This window comes from Stigmatopora nigra, chromosome 14 (assembly GCF_051989575.1).
Source record: "Stigmatopora nigra isolate UIUO_SnigA chromosome 14, RoL_Snig_1.1, whole genome shotgun sequence".
In the NCBI taxonomy this organism is placed as follows: Eukaryota; Metazoa; Chordata; class Actinopteri; order Syngnathiformes; family Syngnathidae; genus Stigmatopora; species Stigmatopora nigra.
Genome location: NC_135521.1, coordinates 2,512,744 through 2,535,785, shown reverse-complemented (window position 1 = coordinate 2,535,785; position 23,042 = coordinate 2,512,744). Strand labels below are relative to the sequence as shown.

The 23,042-nt window shown below is 39.1% G+C and overlaps 1 protein-coding gene and 4 non-coding genes across 6 annotated transcripts; 1 reads left to right on the top strand and 4 right to left on the bottom strand.

Annotated features, from left to right (window-relative positions):
• Positions 1–33: 33 nt before the first annotated feature.
• On the top strand, positions 34–23,034 carry psd2 (pleckstrin and Sec7 domain containing 2). 2 transcript variants are annotated; one of them, XM_077732302.1, is made up of 15 exons: positions 34–162; positions 5,537–6,080; positions 6,776–7,516; positions 14,286–14,483; positions 14,570–14,650; positions 15,190–15,302; positions 15,736–15,794; positions 17,033–17,122; positions 17,206–17,249; positions 17,341–17,531; positions 17,664–17,734; positions 18,113–18,270; positions 18,347–18,491; positions 18,733–18,876; positions 19,690–23,034. In XM_077732302.1, exons 1-15 carry the CDS (start codon positions 108–110, stop codon positions 19,909–19,911), a joined length of 2,856 nt encoding a protein of 951 aa, XP_077588428.1. In that variant the 5' UTR covers positions 34–107; the 3' UTR covers positions 19,912–23,034. The 2 variants fall into 2 exon arrangements, with proteins under 2 accessions (XP_077588428.1, XP_077588427.1); XM_077732301.1 differs by lacking the exons at positions 17,033–17,122; positions 17,206–17,249; positions 17,341–17,531; ... (3 more) ...; positions 18,733–18,876; positions 19,690–23,034 and adding an exon at positions 15,964–16,218.
• Positions 4,595–4,666, bottom strand: trnam-cau (transfer RNA methionine (anticodon CAU)). The gene has a single exon. It is a non-coding gene; the product is annotated as a tRNA-Met (tRNA).
• trnam-cau (transfer RNA methionine (anticodon CAU)) lies at positions 4,922–4,993 on the bottom strand. Its single transcript has one exon. It is a non-coding gene; the product is annotated as a tRNA-Met (tRNA).
• Positions 5,086–5,157, bottom strand: trnam-cau (transfer RNA methionine (anticodon CAU)). The gene has a single exon. It is a non-coding gene; the product is annotated as a tRNA-Met (tRNA).
• Positions 5,338–5,409, bottom strand: trnam-cau (transfer RNA methionine (anticodon CAU)). The gene has a single exon. It is a non-coding gene; the product is annotated as a tRNA-Met (tRNA).
• Positions 23,035–23,042: the final 8 nt, after the last annotated feature.

Here is a 23,042-nt window from a genome sequence, read left to right as displayed (position 1 = left end):
AGAGAGAGAGAGAGAGAGAGAGAGAGAGAGAGAGAGAGAGAGAGAGAGGAGAGAGAGAATTGGAAAGGAGAAACAAACCCGTCTGCTCGCTCTATTCCCCGGTGTGGATGTACCAAGGCAGACGGGGGAAGAGGAGCAGCTCCGCTTTTCCACATTTTACCGGTGAGTGAAGAAATATTCATATTCATACACCGCCATACATTTAGCCTTTTATGACAATAGCATGTCATCTTGTTGGGAAGTAAAATATATGTATATTTTTTGGTATGTTTCTGTATCAAGATGGATAGACCAGGCTGCTATGACGTTTGACGTTATGTTTTTCATGCTAATCTGGGATCAAAATATTAGGTCGAGACCTGCAGTAAATGTTTAGCTGTTGTAAATTGTGCAGGTTGTGAGATTTTAGGGGTGAGTTTGTAATTAAATAAAAAAAAGTTGCTGGTTTTCATCATTTACCGCAAAGACGCTTTGTTCTTTGAAGTGTCAGTAAGGTTTATTTTGGAGCAAATGCAAGACACCGGCCTGATTTGAGCTTCAAGCAAGTCGCCCAGCCATCTTGTTGTCATGGTTACTAGCTCGAGGAGGCTGGTAGGACATCTCACTCTTTCCCTCTCTCACTACCCACCCACCACCCCCTCCTCCTCTCTCTATTTCTCAGGGCTAGCAGACAATGAGCCCTGTCTATCTAGTTTGTTTATGTCACTTAAAGTGTACTGGGGACTCTGGGAAAAACAAGCATGCGGCAAGCACATGCTAGCTGTCAGACGCTTGGCACAATGACACGCATAACGATTATATAACTTGGTATATGCACACTCAAAAAAAAACAATAGGGCATATATTTTGCTTCCCCTTAAAACAGGGCTTCCTGACTAGAGTCACTTAATGGCAGCTTAATTACAATCTGCATAATAAAAGGTACAATTATCTTAATTATAGACCTGTCTAATCGAGGTTCATTTTAATTCAGATCCAGAGTCAGATTTTCAATGTCAAGGTGTTAGACGTGCAGGCGCTTTGGCACAAGTAAAGATACAACTTAATATAACATGAAAATTACCCATGGATTACATAAACGTATTAACTTTTACATTACAACCCTAAATGTGTTCTCTATGGAATGAGTTGTGGAATAAGCCAATAAAAAGATAAAGCCATGCATTATGGATGCCATATGGACATAAAGGGACTGGGACATCTTTATTAATTAATCAGTCAAGGGTTAGGGTGGAACCTTTCTTTCCCTGTGAGACTTGAAATGAATTTATTCTTCAATATATGTGAGAATATTTTATTTATTAAGTATGCTTGATTGAGCGTAGTGTCGAACTCTTTGACCCCAGCCTTTTTTTTAACAACTGTGATAAACTAAAGCATATTTTTCTCAATATAATCCACAAACACACTCCATAGTAGTGTCTAAAGTACTTGGGTATATTGCATGTTTATCTATTAGGGTCGTTTATCGGTAAATTGGCACAATGGTTTGACCTTGATGTGCTAGAAGTGACATATCGGGGTGATTTGAGGGAACTCTTCCGCTTCACTGGAGGCTCAATGATGGTGGGACATAGTAGTCAGGCTGAAACACACGCTGGAAAGCTTCCAACTTTTTGTTTTCCTCCCTTCCTGTCTCAGGCTGACAACCAGGAAAGGATTTCTTCCTCCATCTGCATGCGTGACACTCAAATGCATTTTTAAAAGGTGACACTGAAGCTTTGGACAGTGGCTGCAATGGCATTGCTGAACATTAAGTGAACAGGGTCAGTGGGTCATTTATGGTTGGAGAGTGTTTTTTTTTTCTTTCCTGAGAATGTCTATGATAGAATAGGGGGGAGCTGAAAGGCATTGACTCACACATCTTATTGTCATGGTTCATTTCATCAGTGTTCATATTCAGCTTCATGCATATTGTATTAGCTCTGTTTGAGATAGCCACTGAAATGTGATTGTTTTAGAATTTGTGCTTTAGAAATGAATTAATTTAGCATTCAATACATATTTTATAAAGATTTGATGTACTTGTTGTGTCAGAAAGGCTGAAAAACATCTTATTTTCTCACTGTCCTTTAAATGACACAACAAAACCTGCACTATTCTTCTATTTGTTATGGTAATTCTGCCTAACTAAGCCATAGTAATCATCTTTTAGTTCATTAGCATGAAAAGAAGGTAAATTATCCAACAGTGGCATATTTGGATTGTATGCATTGAACATATGAAGGTGAGTTTAGAGGTCGATTTGTATAAATAAGGATGCTGAGTTCAGGTGGGCACTATAATTGAGACTTTAATATCAAACACAGATTGGTTGTTGATAATGATAATGACAGTCTTATTTCTCACATGAATAATAAAAAGACAAACCTAGTATATTAAATTAAATACTGATGGAGCATATCAGTGAAGTTCAATCAGTGAATGATGTTTGCAGTGGGATTTTTGTGGTTGAAAAAAATGACCCAACCACACAACAATTATTTACAGATTTTCCACTGTATATTGTGCCAATCTGCAAAGCAATGTAAGATGTTTGGGGATGTAAACTCTGGCAGTGTACTATGTATATTAATCCTCACATATGTCTCATATATAGTTTTCTGTTGGAAGAAAAATCAATCAAATGGTCTGTATTTATCTAGCTTGATTGTAGTCCTAAAAAGAGGATTGTGTTAAATGTGATTGCCAGCAGCAAGTGGGTCTGTTTAATTCCACTCTAATTGCATTAGTAGCCGCTATGGGATCTCTGACAGATCGCAATCATGCTTATCTGAAGACCCTCCCAGTGGACCACCAATGTATAACGGATGGATCGATAATGTGTATCACACTTTGCACAATATACACATGCGTGAAGTGCCTGTGTGGCTTTGAAACACAAAAGATTGGACTAAGAAAGCAACATGTCACAGTTGATTATTTATCATGCTCACTGCTGGTTTATTTGTCTGATTGTTTGAGTAAAATTAAAGCATTTAGATACGGTTTAAGAGCTCCATCATTCTGCTGAGAAACGTGGAATTGCAAGAGAAATCCCTTAGCTGTTATATAAATGCAACAAACACACTCAACAAGCACAGATGCTCCTCCATCAATCCTTCTGAGATGTGAGAGAACACATCTGTTTTCCTCAGTAGTGGAAATCACAATGTGCTGTAGTACCACTGTCCTATTTTTCTAAGGCTCATTTAGCTCAATTAGGGAATCAAATGAGGAATCTGATAGTGGATATAGACAGAAATATTAGAAAACATAATGTGGAACAGATGAAGAGGAGGGAAGGGAAAGGAAACGGAACATTGCAGACAGACACAAAGTGAATTCCAACTTTCCATGTCTGGTTTTATAAGCGTTCACTATTTCCATTTATGGTGCAGTGTCACTGTTTTGCTTTGGAATGTGCTCATATTTGACTACGTGTTGATGATATGTGCAGATGTGTATTTGTATAGTTATAAATGGATGCTAATAGTGCTTGTTTGCATACACTATGTAATTACTTAAGCGTCACTGTATACAACATTATGGCTCAGGGCTATTTGGACTTAATTACAATGAGTAATGAGAGCTACAGGGCTTGTTAGTTGTTGTGATAATATTCAAAATGCGACTTTATATGCACATTTTAAAAAGTGTGTTGTAGCGCATTAAATTCATCGAATTTAATGAAGGACTCTTATGTGATACCATGGGGGACCAAAGCCTGCAGATGGAATATATTGACAACGTTTGGTAAATAGATTATAGTTCCAATTAATATAGGCCCGTGAAGAAAATGTGTCAGCCAATTACAGCTCACAAATTCTAAAAGAATCTGCCGAGGGATCAGTTAGAACGTCCTTTGAGATCATCACACAAGAGTAAGGAGGATTAGAGGACAGGAGCAGACACAGCTCGGGAAATCACACAAATAAAAAAAGGGGCGCATTTTACTGTTTACTGCAATTTTCTGTCAAGGAGGACAAAGAAATCTATTTCAAAGAGTCACTTGTAAAGAACAAAGGGAAAAAACAGGTTATATGCCCTGTTGGAATTTTGGTGGTAAAAAATTACAGCTTGTGGGTTCAAACAGACTTATTTAGCAGAGGATGGTTTCGATCCATTGACCTCTGGGTTATGGGCCCAGCACGCTTCCGCTGCGCCACTCTGCTCTCTGCTAATGGAAGTTTGCGTTGTTTTCACACGTGCAATTAGTTGTCCGTTCTTGAAAATTATGTGACAGTTTTCATGACCATATACACATAAGTGGGTGAATAAATACATGTAGCAGAGGATAGTTTTGATCCATCGACCTCTGGGTTATGGGCCCAGCACGCTTCCGCTGCGCCACTCTGCTGCTCCAACAATAATGTTTACAATGTTTTGTCGACTACAACCATATTTTCATCACTGTCTACAAAGAAATGGGTGAACAAAAAAGATCCTTATAGCAGAGGATGGCTTCGATCCACCGACCTCTGGGTTATGGGCCCAGCACGCTTCCGCTGCGCCACTCTGCTGCTATACAACATTTGTTTACAATGTTTGGTGTACTGTAACCATTGTTTCATTCCTGTAGACACAGAAATGGGTGGACAAAAAAAGACCCGTATAGCAGAGGATGGTTTCGATCCATCGACCTCTGGGTTATGGGCCCAGCACGCTTCCACTGCGCCACTCTGCTGCTCAAGCACATATATTTACAATATTTTGTCCGCTAGAACAATATTTTCATCACTGTAGAAACAGAAATGGGTGGACAAAAATGATCCTCATAGCAGAGGATGGTTTCGATCCATCGATCACTGGGTTATGGGCCCAGCATGCTTCCGCTGCGCCACTCTGCTGCTGTACAACAACTGTTTACAATGTTTGGTGTACTGTAACCATTGTTTCATTACTGTAGACACAGAAATGGGTGGACAAAAAAAGACCCGTATAGCAGAGGATGGTTTCGATCCATCGACCTCTGGGTTATGGGCCCAGCACGCTTCCGCTGCGCCACTCTGCTGCTCAATCACCAAATATTTACAATATTTTGTCCACTACAACCATATTTTCATCACTGTCTGCACAGAAATTGGTGGACAAAAATTATCCTTGTAGCAGAGGATGGTTTTGATCCATCGACCTCTGGGTTATGGGCCCAGCACGCTTCCGCTGCGCCACTCTGCTACTCAAACGCACTTGTTTACAACGTTTTATCCACTACAACCATATTTTCATCAATGTCTACACAGAAATGGATCCACAAAATAATACTTGCACAACCTTACAAGTTTACTATGTTGCGCTCACTACAACCATATTTTCATCACTGTAGACACAGAAAAGGGTGGACAAAAGTCGTCCTTGTAGCAGAGGATGGTTTCGATCCATCGACCTCTGGGTTATGGGCCCAGCACGCTTCCGCTGCGCCACTCTGCTGTATGTAAAGCAAAGTTTGCATTGTATTCCTCCATTCAATTAGTTGTCGGTTCTTAAAATAATGTGCCAGTTCCAATTCTGTAATCACCAGCTCTTTTAACATACTTTTCTCACCATTTTTTTTCAGAGCATCCTGCCCATTTGTCAATCTCTCTGGTTCTCCACCCTGACCAGAGTGAACAACTACACCCTGTCGTGAGGAGCAACATGACCCAGGAGGGGCAGGCTTTGCCCTCACCCACCCCATCGGAAACTGCAACAGAACCCGTCTCAACTAACAACGACCTGTCGGCAGAGGCTCTGAATCGAGGAGAGCAAGACAACCTGAGCGAAGAGGGGAAGAAAAACATAGAGGAGAGGAAAGAAGAAGAAGAGAAAGGATTGGTGGATACACGGTGTCATGCCGACGGGGGGGCTGACATAAAGAGGGCGGGAGGAGAAGGTGATTTGGATGAGAGTGCTGATGTTCACCATCAACAGACAGACAGAGGGGAGGAGGAAGAGTACGATGCGTCAAACGGAGATGAGTGCAGGAAGGATGAGGTGAGCTCAACAGGAGAGGAGGAAACACATGCTGCAGATGAGATGAAAGAAGAGCAAGAGGGCGGAAGTAATGAAGAGATGCAACCGTACACAGAGGACCAAGCAACTGGGCTCCAGCAAGCTGGACGGTTAGTTTCACAGCTCATCACTTTTAGTGGAAGATGACTCTGTTACTACTATCTCCATCTGTGTAGATGTTAACTCAAGATCTGTAAGATGGATGACAGCGGATCAAAATATGATTTGTATTTCCTCTAACGTGCACCACTCGGGTCAGATCAGGCTTAGTGCATGGAAATCACCATAAAACTGAATCTGTTTTTGGCAGAAGATACACTTGTACATCATATAAGCTCTTTATCAAGCCCTTTTATCAGGTTTAATATCATTAAACAGGCTCATATAGTACTCTGGGTAGTATCATTTTTATAAGTGGGGGAAAATGTTTACTGGTTTGAGATGTATTATACATTTTGCTATTATAAGTACAAATGTACAATTTAATAACACCAAAGCGCATAAAAAGTCATCAAAGTATTTTTTAAAATTTATAACAGTGCTTACTGAACATGTGAGTATTGTAATTAAGCTAATTGGATTTCATGAGCATACATGTGGAGCATTTTTAACATTGAAAAGTATTTTTCAATGTTATTTTATTTAAAAAAAACACTAAATACTAATAATATATGAATAGAAAGAAAAGTAATGGGAAAAAAGTCGGAATGTACTTTTCAAGTACTTCATTAAGCTGTTTCTTGAATTTTCATTCAAGTCTGATTAAAGCACAAGCAAAATATTTTATTTACCTTTCTTCCTACAGGTTAACAAACGGCATGAACGGGACTGAAGACGACCAAGTTGCTGAAGTGGAGTACGAAAGCGATGAAATCAGGCCTCACGTTCACTTGGACACTTTTAGCTCTGACTTTGAAACCACTGTGGAACAGGCTGACACAGAAGTAGAGGAAGAAGAGGAGGAGGAAGATGTGCCTAAAGAAGGAGCTGGAAGGAGAAACCAGGACAGTTTCAGCTCGGCATTTGAGCAGGTTGTCGAGGGCGAGGACGAACGGGAGACGGCTGTGGAAGAAGAGCAACATAAAGGACATCTGGACAACAAGGATGGATTCAGCTCCACGTTTGAGCGCATTGTGGAGTCTGCCCTGCTGAGAGGCGGGACCTGTTACAGCAGTTTGGACTCTCTGGATGTGCTGTCGCTGACCGACGAGACGGACAGCTGCGTCAGCTTCGAAGCTCCACTGACGCCGCTCATCCAACAGAGGGCTCTCTTACAGGGCCCCGAGCCCCTGGAGCTGGAGCTGGCAACGGTTGAAGAGCAGGATGGGGCTGAGGCCGGACCAGATGCCCCGGCCGTCCACCCCGATGATGGGGGTGGAGCCGGGGCCGGGGCAGGTGTAGAAGGGAGCCCACTGAGGACCACCATACCCGGGAGCAGGTCGGAGTTTGTTCTCAGTCAGCCTGGACGTTGGGCCATCCCTAATGGATACCATAGTGACTCCCAGGAAGCACTGGAGGATTGTGGAGCCATGCACAACTCGCTCAGGTAAGGTCTTACAGTTCGAATTTCACATTTTATACTCCTCTTGTATACCTAAATAACAGTCAACAACACCAAACTTTATTTCATATTTTAGTCCAAAGTCAGCTTCATAATATCGCCTATGGAGTATCTGGAACACAATAATAAGAGTACATAAGTGTATTAACCCCCACCCAGATTATATTATAGGAAATGACATTAGTGATCAAGCCATGTATTATTTTAGTGAATACAAGATAAAAAACTAATAAAAAAAGATTAAAAAAAACATAATTCTATATGCACTGGCTTCTCCATTATGAAATGGAATAAACCATATCACATGGATAGGTTATGATTCATGCATTCATTTAATTTCTGAGTTCAAGCACAAAAATATAAAAACTTCATATTAGTTATAGCAAAAGGAGGAAGAAATTTAATGTGTCATGCCACCTTTTACAGAGATATGGTGGCAGATGTCCATTTGCAAAAAAAAAAAAAAAACCTTCTGAGTTTAAGCGTTATGGAAAATGAATGAATTATTAAAGCATGATCTTGCAGTATACTTTGTTGCGACCTTGCCTGAACCAGTAGGTGGCATGATGTTGGTAATTGAAGAGAAATGGGTGTCTGTTATTTGGTGTTTCTCAAAAGTAAATAAATGTATGAGATGTGAAGTCAACATATAAAAAACTTTACTAAAGAAACAAAAAATTCCAAACTTTCCATCATAACCATTTTTAATGTAGACTTAATTTTAAAAAATCACTTTCCCACATTCCTAATGTAAATATCACAGGACCAGATGTGAGTCACTTCACCTCTGCTAAGCAGTCATGATACTTTGATACATCGATACAATGCGGGTTAAGCAAAAATACAAAAACGTGTACCTTTTAATCATTCAAACCATGGCTAAAGAACACAAATGATCGCTACTGAAGGGGGGGAGGTTTTAATAGGAACCATATGGGTAGAGCCATGAAACCTGAACTATGGCAGCAATTCTATTTGGTTTGTTAGCACACACTGGTCCCCCCCTTACTGGCCCACTACTGTTTCTCCAGTTCCAAAACGACAGGAATGCCATATAGATGGGAGACCTTTGACATGATCTCATCTGCTAACTGTTGGGATTTGTTTTTTAGGCTCTGCTAGTGCTTTCACAGCTCAGTAAATTTTGATAAGATGATGTGGGTCCCCCGAACACCCCCCCCCCCCCCCCCCAATCTGCAGATGTTAGGCTTCAGGCACAGACTTGTTTCCTGACCCAAAGTGCCAGAATGAAAGAGCTATTGTTTATGCAATGACATCATCATCTTCAGCTTTCCTCTACCCAACCAACAGGCTTTTTTTCTACAGTTTGTGTGTGGGAGATGTTATTGCCCCGCCATACAAGCTGCCTTGCACATTTGACCAATTAAATTACGAGTGGATACATCTGGTGGGGTAGTTTTCTTTCCAAAGATGATATCTATTTCACAATGGACCAGCTGTCAAGGTCCACTTAACGAAGATTTTTATATATACATTTTGCCAGCTAATATAGTCAACTAAGTCTCTTATTGATGATGGATGTTTCCAACTTGGACATATTTCTCAAGTTGTTCTTTTCTACTGAATTTCAAGACCTGGATTGAACCCCCAATATCTTCTTTTATGACTCATATAACAGCTGTTAAGCAGATGTAGGTCAAAGCAAACAGTGGAACTGCAACTTATCCTCTTCTGTTCCAACTTGAATCCTCGACAGCACTGAAATTTAATCTTTTACTACCAAATCTCCCAGTTCAAATGCATTGGACATCTGTCTCCTTCAACAGCAGCCAATGTTACGTTTATTAGTAAAAGTGAGACCATATCCAAACGCATTTCCTGACCGATATAGTACTTAAAATTGCAAATACAAGGCAAAAACACCATGGCAAACCTGTTCAAGAGTATATTATGCCCCCAACCAAGTACCATAAATCCCCATTCTTTCCTATATTAGTAGGTAACAGTAAAGTAGACAACAGGCCTCTAGGGGATACATAAAACAGTGGAAAGCATTGCAGATGTTTTGGACTATGCATTTTCAACACATTTAAATTCAAAGTAAAGGGAACATTTCAAGGTTACTTCAGTAAAAATCTGACATTGTACATGTATGCTACCCTGAAACAATCTATAGCACATAGTGTGATGTGCGTCTTTATATGTGGATGACTTATTTAAATGTGTACAGAATTTGTGACTGTGCATTTGCATGCGAGCATGCCTTTTGCTGGAAATATGCGGTTTGTGTATTCCTCCCCCTTGCGTTCAAGACTCGCAGATCTAAGCCCATGCAGAGCAGATAAAAGCCAAGCACATTTGATTCCATATCACAGAGGCAGCTCTGCTTTGAGAACTAATCTCTTTCACATATGCTAGAATCATGCAGTGCATTTGCAAACAAATGTGAAAAATGACACAGTAGTACTTCATATTGCTCATTAAGTCTTTCTGTGTTTGCACACAAATCATCATATTTCTGCACAACACTAGGGAAATTAAACCTTTACAGTCTTACTATAGTGTGGCAAATATATTCTGCAGATTATCCCCTTATGATTTCTTAGTAATGTAGTGATATAGACACAGAGACAGGAATAGCTTTGCACTCACGCTCGAGCACGATAATATATTTAAATTCTGCTGCATCCTCGCCACAGGCCCACACAGTCGCTGAATCATTTGAGCACTGACAGATTTATTCTGGTCTATATATAGCAGCACTTTGTTAGTTTCACACACGTCGGAGAGAGCCTGACTGTAACAATCACAGGTTTAGTGGAGCTTGTTACTTCTACACACGCGTTTCTATTTTTTTTACGTCTGACTTTGATGAGTCAGAATTGACGAGTTATAGAAACACTTGAGTAAATAACATCCACTTTTACCAACTGATCAAAGGGTGTGCTTCAAAAATTAATTTGGGATTGGCGTTGGCACTGAGAGACGAAACTAATCATCCAAAATCATAGACATGAAACAGATTTGCTACTTTGTGTTAACATAATTAACCAATTCATCATTGTTGCATCTTCATTCTTATCTTCTGTTGTTGTTGACCTTCCAGCTGCTTTTCAGCCATCTGTGTCTTTTTTTTCCTTCTTTCCACTTCATCAAAAAGAGGAAGGAGGGGGGTGAGGCATGTAATGTTGTGTCAGCATGATAGCCTGTGATCTGGGGGCCTTAAATAAATGCTGCTGTAGTAGTTTGACAGAAACGTTTTGTTATGTACTGGATTCAGAGGACAAAATTGACTAAATGGACTAAGCGGGAAAGCGGTAGTGAGTGAATGTTGTCAATGGAAGGCAATGAGTTTGTGTTTTGGGGTGAGGGGTAGGCTCCAGCACCCCCCGCGAACATATGAGGATAAAATTGTTCCGAAAATGAGATATGATGAGATTTTTAGATGGTAGTGTCCCTTAAGATTTTTTACAATGCAAAAAGTGTGCCACAGCTCAAAAAAGGTTGGAAAAACTGCTATAACCGACATGAAATTATGCAAAAGAAGTGTTCATAACGAACAAGGGGGCCCCAGAGGAAGTTGGGGCCATTGCAGAAGAATCAACCCATGCATCAGGAAAAGTCTCTGCTCCGCCCCTACATCCTCTCTTAGGCATACAAGAAACTTCTAGGAAAAAAGATCCAAATTTATTCCCCGCCCGTTGACAGTATGTCGGAATAAGACGACTACGTATCATTCGTAAGCTGTACTTATACGAGTGCGGACTTCCTTTTCCCTTAACTGCGCAAATATTCGGACTAGAATAGCCGAACGGACGCATGCAGATGTGGGCGAGAGCCGGATGATGTGTCGCTCGGACATCGCGCCTTTTGCCAAATCTGAGACGATGTGGAAAGAAGAATATGATGCTCACTTTGATTTTTTGCTGCAACTCCTGTAAGTGCAAATCATTGATTTCGAGATTTATAGGTGAATTTGCGACTTTCCTGCATGGAAAAGTATTCATATGAAGCGCGAGTTCACTAATGTTTCAGAAAATGAATACTAATGTTACTGCTTTTTAGAAATTCTTGTTTTTAATGTGTATTTGTTTAAATAATTGCCTATTTTTAATCGCACTTCGATTGATACAAATGGTAGTGTAGGAATGAAGTAATAAAAAGTGCAGTTTAATAGAAATACTCATCTCACAACATTATATAGTTTGTTTTCCTGAAATACTTTCTTAAATCTATTAATCTAAGTTATTTTTCCACTATATGGTTATCTTCATGAATGTACTCTGACCAGTGGGTGGTCTCCAAATGACTAAATCAATACATGAACCAACTCTGCACACATAAGTATCTTTATTTGCTGGATCACCAGTTTAAAGCCAAATAGTACTTATTGCAACATTTTTATTCTAACTAACATATCTGAAAAGCTCACACAATATAGGACTCATACACAAATGCTTTTCTGCATGTTTTGATTTGTAATACGGTGACCCACCATTGATTGATTAGTGAAAAATCCCAGAATTTCAAAATATTTCATTCCACTCATGCCAATGGGATCACTTACAGTCCCACTAATGCTTACACATACTGTAAAGTGTAACACATACCTTGGAGGCAGACACAATATAAGTATTCGTGCACCACCAAAGAGATTAGATGAGTCAGTGGCATGCACCATCATGTCCACTATGTCACCACCACTGACGCAAATAAACATTTGAATACAACCTGTTGTCCTCACTGAGCAGGTATACAGTATAGCACCACTTTTTTGTGCTATTTTGTGCAGTATGTGGTCGTATAATTATAAACTGAAGCTCTGGTTTGTTTGGCTATGTACTAGAGCTGGGCGATATGACAAAAATCGCACAACAGTGCCCATGGTGGTCAAGTGGTGTAATTGCAGTTTAAATCTTGGAATTTTAATCAACATTTTTGATATTATCGTAGACAATTTTGATTTCAGGATATCGTCTTATTGCCCAGCTCTACTATGTACCCCTACAAATACACAGATCCCCCTTAGCAGTACAGGAAACAGGTTAATCAGATTCCCTCCACCCAAATCCACTAGCTGCCCCTAAACTGTTCTAATGGTTTCACACTTCCGGATATAACAGCTGCCCACCCTGTCCCCAAGGATGAGACTAGACATCCTCCACTTCAAAGTAATTTTAGCAGATACAATCTATACTTTAAAAGAGAGTGGTGAAGGTCAATCTACGGTTGATGGATAAATGCCAACTTGGGATTTGTTTTTGTTGAGCGCAGTGGCTCCAAGTGGTTCAAGGTCAGGAATAATTAACGTCTAATTCAATCCGTATATAAAAGAAAACATAACACTGCATGTAGAAATATTGTCAAGGGCTTTTGGATGGAGGCACAGAATGGAAAGGGGTGGTGAATGGAATTTTCTTTGGGTTTCTTCAGTGTCAATTTCTATTCACATGACAGTTTTTTTTTTTTTTTTGACGAGCTGCACAATTGAGCCTGGCAGCCTTTACAGAGCACTTGGATTCCACTGCGTCCATGGTAACTGGCAAATCACAAATTGTAATGGGTTGTAATTTATTGAATTTGTGAGGGTAACACAATTGCGTTGATCTCATTATGCAAAAGAAGAAAAAAAAGTCATGATCCATGTGGTGGGAATGCTGACATGCCACACAGATGCACACCCCCCCTGAGGAAATAAACAAATGACATTTAGTGTGATGAAAGAAAATAGGAGCTTGAGTTTATGCTTAGAAAAAGGCCTCCTCTAGTTTTGTTTTTATTATCTATGTTTCTATGAAAAAGAAAATCCATCTTTAACTATGAAATTGGTATTTAAAACCTCTTTTCAGCTAGAATATTAAAATTGGGTTCTAATAATAAAATTGTTCACATTTGTGATGATACCGTACAGATGTAACAGGTAAATAGCCTTGTTTTTCTCCTAGTAGAGTAAACATAGTGCGCTTGTATTGTATTCTTTCTCCATAATTATCATTGTGGTTGTACAGGATTTTTTCCTAATGCTTAAAAAAGGCTGTGAATTATAACACATGGCAGCTAGTTTGACACTTTTATTGCTTAATCTGGTTTTATTCATGATGATGCATATTATTTATGGGGCTTCTTGTTAAATCCTGCATTGCATGACATTTACATGGTGCATACACATGCTTTTTCAGCTGCAGGGCGTTTAAATCTACAGTATATTTTGTGAGGTAAAAAAAAGCACTTTTCTCCTTCGTAGTTTGTCAATTTGACAAGACATTAACATTATTTTAAAAGGACTTCAATAGTTTTGCCAACTTGCATAACTGTTCCTAATAGGAGTGACTAAGTGATGTACATCCAGTTCTAAAAGAGATCAGATCAGAGGACTCTGCATCAGTGTCACACTCTTGTATCCATTCTTTGCCAGATCTGAAACTAGTGAGCATGAGATTGTCAGTTTTGTAGGTCAGCTGATGCCGTTTAGCTCAGGGGCAACTTGAAGGGCCAAACGAGAACACTTTGTGCTTCTTTGAGGATCTTTAAAACAATAAAAGCTCAGTCTTGCTATGTCGCATTTTACCTTTCATCATAGATAACTTCAGAAAAATACCTGAATTGAAGTTTGAGATATGTTGGGGATTGATTAACAAGGTATACATCATTATTTATGTTGCCATATTGACTAGTAATATCTCTATTTTGGTGATTAGATGGATGTTAGACTGTTTCTGTTCCCTGGCCACCGTCCTGTTGTGTTTATTTTTTGTTTCTGTTTCCATTCATGTGTTTGTTCTCCTCCCACCAGCGATGCCAACCTCACACATGTGCTGTCTGACTCAGAAGAGTGTGAATTGGGCAGTCTGGAGCATTTGGAGCGTGGAAGCACCGACACTTTGGCCAACGGCTGCCGAGCCGACTACGATGCAGCCAAAAGGCTCGCCAAGCGCCTTTATCACCTTGAGGGCTTCAAACGCTGTGACGTGGCCAGACACCTGGGCAAAAAGTGAGCACCTGCGAACATGAAAACTGAAAAAAATAGGCCTATCTCTACTATTTTGCACATTAATTCACTGTTGCCCTTTTCTGCAGTAATGACTTCAGTCAATTGGTGGCGTCAGAGTACCTGAGTTTCTTTGACTTCTCTGGTTTTTCACTGGATAGGGCCTTAAGGTAATGCGCAAACAGTTAATCTATACATGTGTATGTGTGGGGCGGTGTAAAAGACTTATCCGCAAGTGTGGAAGTCACATTTGCTATTCACAGGGCATTGACTCTGCTAATTAAGCAGTCTTGTGGAGTTATTAGTAGAGCTGACAGACGGCAGGCATATCACTTGTAGCTGACCTGCTGGGATTTCAAGATGCTGTTGTCCTAATTATTGGAGTACTCTTCCTAACAATAGCATTAAAAAACAAGCAATCCACCTCCAAAATATGACTTGAAAATAATATTTCAGTCATTATTACTGTGAGTCACTGCAATGCTTCTAAATTACAGCCTTTTTTGTGGAAAAATTGAAACCTAAGGATGAAAACCATGATGTAATCCATCTATGAAGACATCAATGCACTATTATAGCCCAATTAAGCAACTACTTATTGAAGACTATATGCACATATATTGCAAAATGAATCAGTATGATGAATGTGCATATTTTGTAGCATTACTGGGAGACTTCTGACCCCCAGTTGACCTTTTATGCATGACAGGAACTTTTTAAAAGCCTTTCCATTGATGGGGGAGACACAGGAAAGGGAGAGAATCCTTGTACATTTCTCCAAGCGCTTCTGCCACTGCAATCTACAAACGCTCACTTCTGAAGGTTAGTGTAATATATTGTATTGCTTTGGCGAACTTAATGAAGTGAACAGGCAGAAGATAATCCATTCCATTATGTGCTTTTTATGTATACATAACTGTATATATTTACTGAGCATAATATTAAGTACATGCACAAATGTAATTATAGGGTGTCGGCAGTTTAGGAAAATTAGGATCCACGTCACTTTAAGCTTGCATCCAACATTAGGAATAAAAGACAGTATACATCTCACAAAAGAAGGCAAACTACCCCCTTTTTTTGATACAAATAATGTATTTATTGTAATCACGACTTTAATACACAGCTCTGGCGACATCAACTCATTCAGATATCATAAACACTTCTCGTTTACATAGTCAGAGAATGTGTTGCAATGTGTTTAATTATGTTTTCTGTGACATTAAGTTGACCTCAGTATATCGTCTCTTTGCAGATGGAGCCCACACATTAACCTGCGCTCTCATGCTGCTTAACACAGATCTACATGGACATGTATGTATCAACACTATATTACTTCTAATGCAAGCAGTGTATCTAATCACAAAAAACCCCAAAATGTATATATACTAAATATATATCTACATTTTCTTTTCTTACTAAATATTTCCCCTCCCTCCTCCCCATCCATGTCTTGCTGACTCTGCTCACTTTTGCCTCCCAGCCTACTTTTTGACCTGTTTCTGTCTCTACTGTCCTTAGATAGTCTCAAGTGTTCATTTTTCTAACTGGAGCATTGTAATGTGAGCCACATAGCACAATCAGTAGTCATCAAACGTCCCCTAAACTGCTCACATCTAGCCTGCCCCTGCTAAACACTTGTGTAGTGAATAGCCCTCCATTAACTAACATCCTTTCTCTCTTTTTTGGTTCCTTTTCTTCCCTTTCAAATACCCCCCAACCCCCCCCCTGCTCACCACATCCGGTTTCCTGGCCTCTCTATGTCCCTGCAGGTGGTAAGTATTCCTCTGGAGCCAAAAATGGATTCTATCCGAATGTGCTCATTTTTGGTTTCTTAAGTCATGCCCCAATTTTGGTATGCCAATGCTATGTTTGCCTTTTACTCAGTAGATTAAGCTGTCACCAAAATGATAGCAATTTAATATGATTTCAGAGCTCCATGAGATGTAATTTTCAAAATGCAAAATGTTTTAAAGTTGGAGAAAAAAGCAATGGCTTTTAGGCCAATATAAACATTTTTGGAGGCTATGTATTCAATTGTTAATTTTCCATTTATTGACATGAGTGAATCTAATGTAGTAGTTAACTCTGCAACCACCAGAGGCATTGTTGATTAGATATCTACTAGCAACATTACATCATTTATGGGAAGTTGTGCTACATCCTCAGAGAACAACAGTAGGACATTCAGAAAACAACAACAACAAAACACTTCATTACTCATGGAAACTGAATCAAATGCCAATAATTTCACAAGATAACACCTAAATCTTGTAAAATGTGGAATGAACTATCCTTTATATCACTTGGTTGTTTATGATTTGAAAGAAACCTTACTAAAATATGGATTTACTAAATCCAAGTACCTTTATCTCACATCGCATACAAGCAGGAGAGTTGGAAAGACAAACACTGCCTCTAGGTGGACAGATGCATAAGTGCATTCATTCTGGGGCCTTTTAAAGACTAAATAAAAAGGGCGTTTTAGGAGCAAGTTTTACATGTTCTTATGCAGAAAATAACAATTATAACTGTCACTGTTCCTTCCTCAGAACATTGGAAAAAAGATGTCTTGCCAACAGTTTATCAGTAATCTAGATGGCCTCAACAATGGCAGTGATTTTCCCAAGGACTTATTGAAGGTATAGCTCTTATTACCCTTTCGGAAAGGTATGCAACTATTAAGAATTAATAACGCTGTTTTTTTTTTACCTTTTCTGAAAAGATCTTGTATAACTCCATCAAGAATGAGAAGCTGGAGTGGGCTGTGTAAGTATGATCTCAGTTATGTTTAAAAAAGAGGTACATCGCTCTATGTGAATCTCCTGTTCATCTTTTTTTTCTTCTTTTCTGGGTGCAGAGAAGAAGAAGAGCTACGTAAGAGTCTGTCAGAGCTGGTGGAGGAGCAGTGTGAGGGCGGGAGTAGACGTGTTGCCAGGGTAACGGACAGTAATAACCCTTTCATCGCCATCCCCATCCTCCTCAATGCTGTAACCTACAAACATGGAGTGCTGACTCGTAAAAGCCACGCTGACATGGATGGCAAACGCAGTGAGTCACAAATAAGAGCAGAGTAATGCAAAAACTGGGACATTTCCATTGATATCTGTCAAAATATGTTCTATTTTTGTAAATCAATGAGACAATTTGACCTCAATTTCTTTCCCATTTGTACTTTTCCAGCCCCTCGAGGTCGCCGTGGTTGGAAGAAGTTCTACGCGGTTCTGAAAGGAATGATATTATATCTCCAAAAGGTATCGCACCCCACCCGTTTTCTCCGTTGCCATAGAAACAAACACTACAAGACGTCACTGATGTGGTGGATGCTGTAGAGTGGTCCGACTGCAACGCGCTTTTGAGTGCTTTAGAGCGAGGCAAATAAGGTCTCCCAAATGTAGTGTGTTTATCGCCGTCTGCTGGTCTGCTGTGTGCTTGCAGGCGTTTTTCTGACTCAAAAACATTGATTTTAGGTTAAATGTCGTCAAAATATTGTTAAAAGGGTGAACGGAGCACAGAGAGATAGATTATTTAGATTTTTAGTCAATTAAAGCTGAGTAATGATCCACTTTTTTACACTTTTACCATGAAAAGCTTGATATCAATAAATACGGCCTATAATTTGTCTCATTCAGGATGAATATAAGCCAGATGCTGATATTTCCGAGGTGGATCTAAAGAACGCCGTGCGAATCCACCACGCTTTAGCCATTCGGGCTACCGATTATAGCAAGAAAGCCAACGTCCTCAAGCTCAAAACCTCTGATTGGAGAGTGTTTCTACTTCAGGCTCCGTGAGTAAACAGAAAAGGCCTCTTTTTTCTCTCACTTATCCCAAAATCAGCTTATCATTGTGCTTTTTCTCTTTAGGAGTGAGGAAGAAATGATGTCGTGGATCTTTCGAATAAATCTAGTGGCAGCACTGTTCTCCGCTCCGGCTTTTCCGGCCGCCATTGGCTCAATGAAAAAATTTTGCCGACCTATCCTTCCATCCTCATCAACCAGACTCAAGCAGGTATACACAAATTCACATATTTCTTAAAAGGATAGAATCGCCCCCCAAATTGTCTGTTTTATGTATTTAATCTAAATTTCCTTACATATTCCCAGAAGATAATTCAAAAAAATTGCAAATAAGGAACCACACCTGCTCTTCATGACCTTCCATACGTTTACATGTTCTATTTGTGTGCAAAGCCGTCTAATTGGTTGTCTTGTGGCTCATCTGTTGTTTTCCTGGCATGCGATTGGTGCAGGATGAGCAGCTGCTGAGTCACGAGAGCAAGATGAAGCAGATGAGCCTAGAGCTGGAGGAGCACCGGAAAAACCCACCCTCATCTGACCCCAAAAGCCGCGAATGGGAGGAGTATCGGCTCAAAGAGCACTACCTCACATATGAGGTATATTTTTTTTGCTTAAAATTGGTCTTTCCTTTTCAAAATGTTGTATTTAATGTATATTTTTGGATATGCTAAGGATTAATTGCATATCACCATCATAATACAAATGCGGTCAAAATAATTCAAGACAAAATAATGCTCGGTTTTGAATATATTTGTGGTATAGCTAGTATATTTTGGGCATAAAATTGGTCTAACTACACAAGGTAGATTGCCAAGGAACTATTGGTAGATAGCCAAGGAATTATTGGTAGATAATAATATTTTGATCCCTACCCGCTGTCGATTTACTAAGCTAAGCTCTTGTGAATTTGGCTTGTCCGCAGCTTTACGATATAAAATTTACATGATACATGGAGTGGTGACGCATAGTTTAAGAGTAAATTTGTTGTATAGCTACCTACCTTTATAAAAACTGTCTTTAACATGTTTTTTTAGTTTGAATACAGCTTTTTGTTTATTGCCCAACTGAAACAAAAGAAAGATCATTATTTTCTGCTGCCAAATACTTCACATAGCCTAAAAACCAGAAAAATATCCCAACAGCAAAAGTTTGCAATGACCTGTCAGTGCCACAAGAGGGTGGCGATTTTTGAGTCTCCTCACATTCCCTTCCTTGCCAATAGATTCTACAAAATGGTGCCAAAACAATCATTTCATATTAGACATGACTTTGGTCTGACCACAAATCAGTGAAGAAGTGATTCTTCAGACGGGAAAAACGCCAATCAGTGTGCTAATAACAGTTTAATTTTGGTTCATACTGCTTGCTTATTTGCCCATTTCCCTCCTTTTGTCCACTCTCCCGCACAGAAAACCCGTTATGAGACATACATCAGCCTTCTCGGGGCCAAAATCCGCACTGAGACAGACGATCTGGAGAAAATCGAGGCCAGCATTTTAGGCAGCCTGAAGACGGAGGGTATCCACGCTGGCCACCTACGCAAAACAAAGTCCTCACCGTCCATCAGCCAGGCCCACAGTGGCTTAAACGGGAAGGGCGGCGATTGCACTGCCCTGGAACAGACAAACTGAGGAGAAAAAGTGGACTGCAGAGACCACTACCCTAAAAAGGACCACCCTCCAAGCCAAAACCAGCGTCCCTCACGTAACGTGTTATATTAGGTTCCCTCTTTGTCGTTCCACCGAAATGAAAATACCAATATAAAACCCTTTTGAGCAATAGAAGCCCCCTTACCCCGCCCTCCTCAACCTCAATGCTGTTGCACATTGAAAAAGATCGGAACTGTGATCACTATTTATGACATCATCAGTATTTTTATGATTTGTAAAGCAAGCTTGATGCAGTCATTAGTTTAAAATAAGTGTTTACGTTTAAGCAAAGAGAACAATGAATGCCATAGTCTCTGCAGGCAGCGGCTCAAGTCCAGGAAATGGTACTTACTACTGTAGCATTTTTGACCTTTGCATTTTACACTTCCACCATTTGGACCTACTTTTTTTTGGCTGGGGTGCCATTTTGCAAAGGCGACGCCATCAATCTGTTACAGAAAAAAAAAAACTCCCTGAAAACTCAGAAGGATCCGCCCATACCGAGCATATTTATTTATTTATTTATTTCTTAATATGATAATAATAATAATTAAAAAAAGATATCGTGAATTCACTCTGTTTACCATCATTTCCTTGCACACGTGTAGAGAGGGCCGTCCTCGTTGGAACTGTTAAGCCGGAGAGAAGCTCGGAATTGAGTGCCTTACTCGCGGCACCTTGACTAGTTAAGTGAGTACACGGTCAACAGGAAGAACTTGAATCAAAAAGAACTTGAATTTGAGATCTAGATTTTTTGCTGTTATTCCCTGAATAGTGACATGTGTTTTAATATTCTTTGTTTCTAGCGTCTTCTAGTGGGAATCAGCATGTGACTGAATGAATTAAAACACTGTGCTGTGTTGTTATGAGCACCACCAACCTACTTTTCTTAAAAGACTGCACTGACAGTACTTGGTGGGAAGCGTTTTAAAGATGGATGTATGAACCCGGAAGAAATTCTCAATACAGTTAGATCTAGTATTATATAGACTAAGTGGCTTTTTTTAAAATGATGAATGATGAAAACTAATTCCAGATGATTGTGATTGAAGTCTAGACATGTAGCTTTAGTTTAAAGGTTTTTACAAAAAAATGTCCATTGGCATCCAGTAATAGTAGCAATTTTTATTTATTATGTCAATTTCATTGACTATTTTGGTGGAAAGATGCTAAGAAAGGGGTCTCAAACTCATTTTTTTTCTTGTGGAATAGAGTCTGGGCTCGTCCTGACTATTACTTTAAAGTATTAAATACAAGTATTTTAAAGTATTAAATACAATTGCAAAAAAGACATGGTCAGGGGGAAGCAGAATAAGTTTGAGATCCCTTTTTAATGCGTTTTCTCTTGGGATAATTTAACAATATAACTACAATTACTGTGTCATTCTTGGGTGTGAAAATCAGATTCACTAAAGTGAGAAAGCCCATTTAATCTATAATTAGCATTTTATATTCACTAAAGATTTGAGTGAATATTTTTCTGATGATTATTTCTCCACTGTATCATTGCCAAGGTTTATTTTTTTCTCACTTTCATCCTCTTAAACTAAAGCTGGAATTTTACACTTTAGTCATATAATATCAGATAAATGAAATCACCAATTCTTACCATCATTGTTAAAATACTTCAAATATTCATGAAGAAGTTTATCTTACAAGTATTTGGTTGAAGTTTTTGCATCCCAAAGAAAAACTTCAGTACAAATACAACTCAATTTCTTATGAAATGCAACTTTTGAGCAAATATACAAATATTTTAGTCCTGTGTTCTTCTTCATTTTGTCATCTTTGGCCTTTTTTGGACCAACGTAGCAGCCATTTGGTACACAAACATCAAATACTTGTCATAAGAGGGGCTGGAAAAACAAGTTCAGCAGGGGGAATATATCCATCAAAACATCCTCCGCGTTGGTCACTTTATTATGAAACAATTGTTTTCCAAGAAGTGGCTATGATTAGCTTTTCTTAGTAAGACCTAGAAGACAAAGCAGTCATCTAGTGCGAATTTAACACAATATCCTATTAAGGCTCTTCTTAGATAACGCAAGAACATTGGCGTTTTCGAGCCAATGGCGATGGTACATTGATGTTTGTGAGCACCTTGTTGATCTCACTCAAATGCACAGACACACAAAGTTCTAAGTCATTTGTTTATGACACAACTGTAGATTTTAGAACCCCCACACGCAGCCTCTGTGAGGCATTTGTTGACTTTTTACCTGAACGTTATATAAAATGGGGTTCAGTTTTTCTGTTTCTTAATGGACAGGTTTAGAAATCATTTGGGGGCTACACTGGAAACTGGGATGAATAATGTTAACAGTAAAAATCTTTGTAAAGGATGAAAATCATGCTTTTTTTTGTTCAATAAAGAGGCCCTTTTTAGTCTTTTAGACCAGGGGTAGGGAACCTATGGCTCGGGAGCCATATGTGGCTCTTTTGATGGGTGTATATGGCTCTCCACGTTTTTTTAAGTCATAATTTTTCTTCATAAGACTCTTATTGATACTCATTGATTAGCAACTATGAAATAATGTTCTTAAAATAATTCAGACTTTGTTTTTTACTTTCAAAGTGGTGAAATGACTAAGAAATGCTCACATTTTCATGTATTTTTACTTTTAAACTCTGAGTATAGCTCTCAAGGAATAAAAAATATGAATTGCTTATGGCTCTCGTCGTCAAAAAGGTTCCCGACCCCTGATTTAGACTATTGTGCTAAAAGTTAGTCCTCATGTCCTAGAGTAGCCCTGTGCTGTATAATAGGACTGTGACAAAAATATTTGTTGATTGTCATGTTAAGTAAAAAAAAGACAACTTTGGCACTTTGATGTCAACATAGACCTGTTATTTTACTTTGCATATCTGAATTTTTTGGAAAAATTTCTTCCACCCGGATATTCATACAGCGTAAGAAACATATTTACTGAATATTTAGTATGTGCTTCATAAAGTAAGCTTTTATAGAGAAGATTGAAGTTGTGATTTATTAATATTGGCACCAAAATGATGTGCAGGAGCTTGGATGCCACTGACAATGTCAATTATGTACTGTACATATTTCTTTGTACTCTATATTAAAGGCATTTTAGAAGAAGACAATGATTTTCAGC

What these genes read in the sequence shown, in the direction of transcription:
- psd2 (XM_077732302.1), top strand. Translation starts at nt 108, where the DNA reads ATGTACCAAGGCAGACGGGGGAAGAGGAGCAGCTCCGCTTTTCCACAT. An exon ending in GAGAAGCTGGAGTGGGCTGT is followed by an intron (nt 17,250 to 17,340) that starts GTAAGTATGATC and finishes TTCTGGGTGCAG; the next exon opens with AGAAGAAGAAGAGCTACGTA. An exon ending in GTGTTTCTACTTCAGGCTCC is followed by an intron (nt 18,271 to 18,346) that starts GTGAGTAAACAG and finishes TTTTCTCTTTAG; the next exon opens with GAGTGAGGAAGAAATGATGT.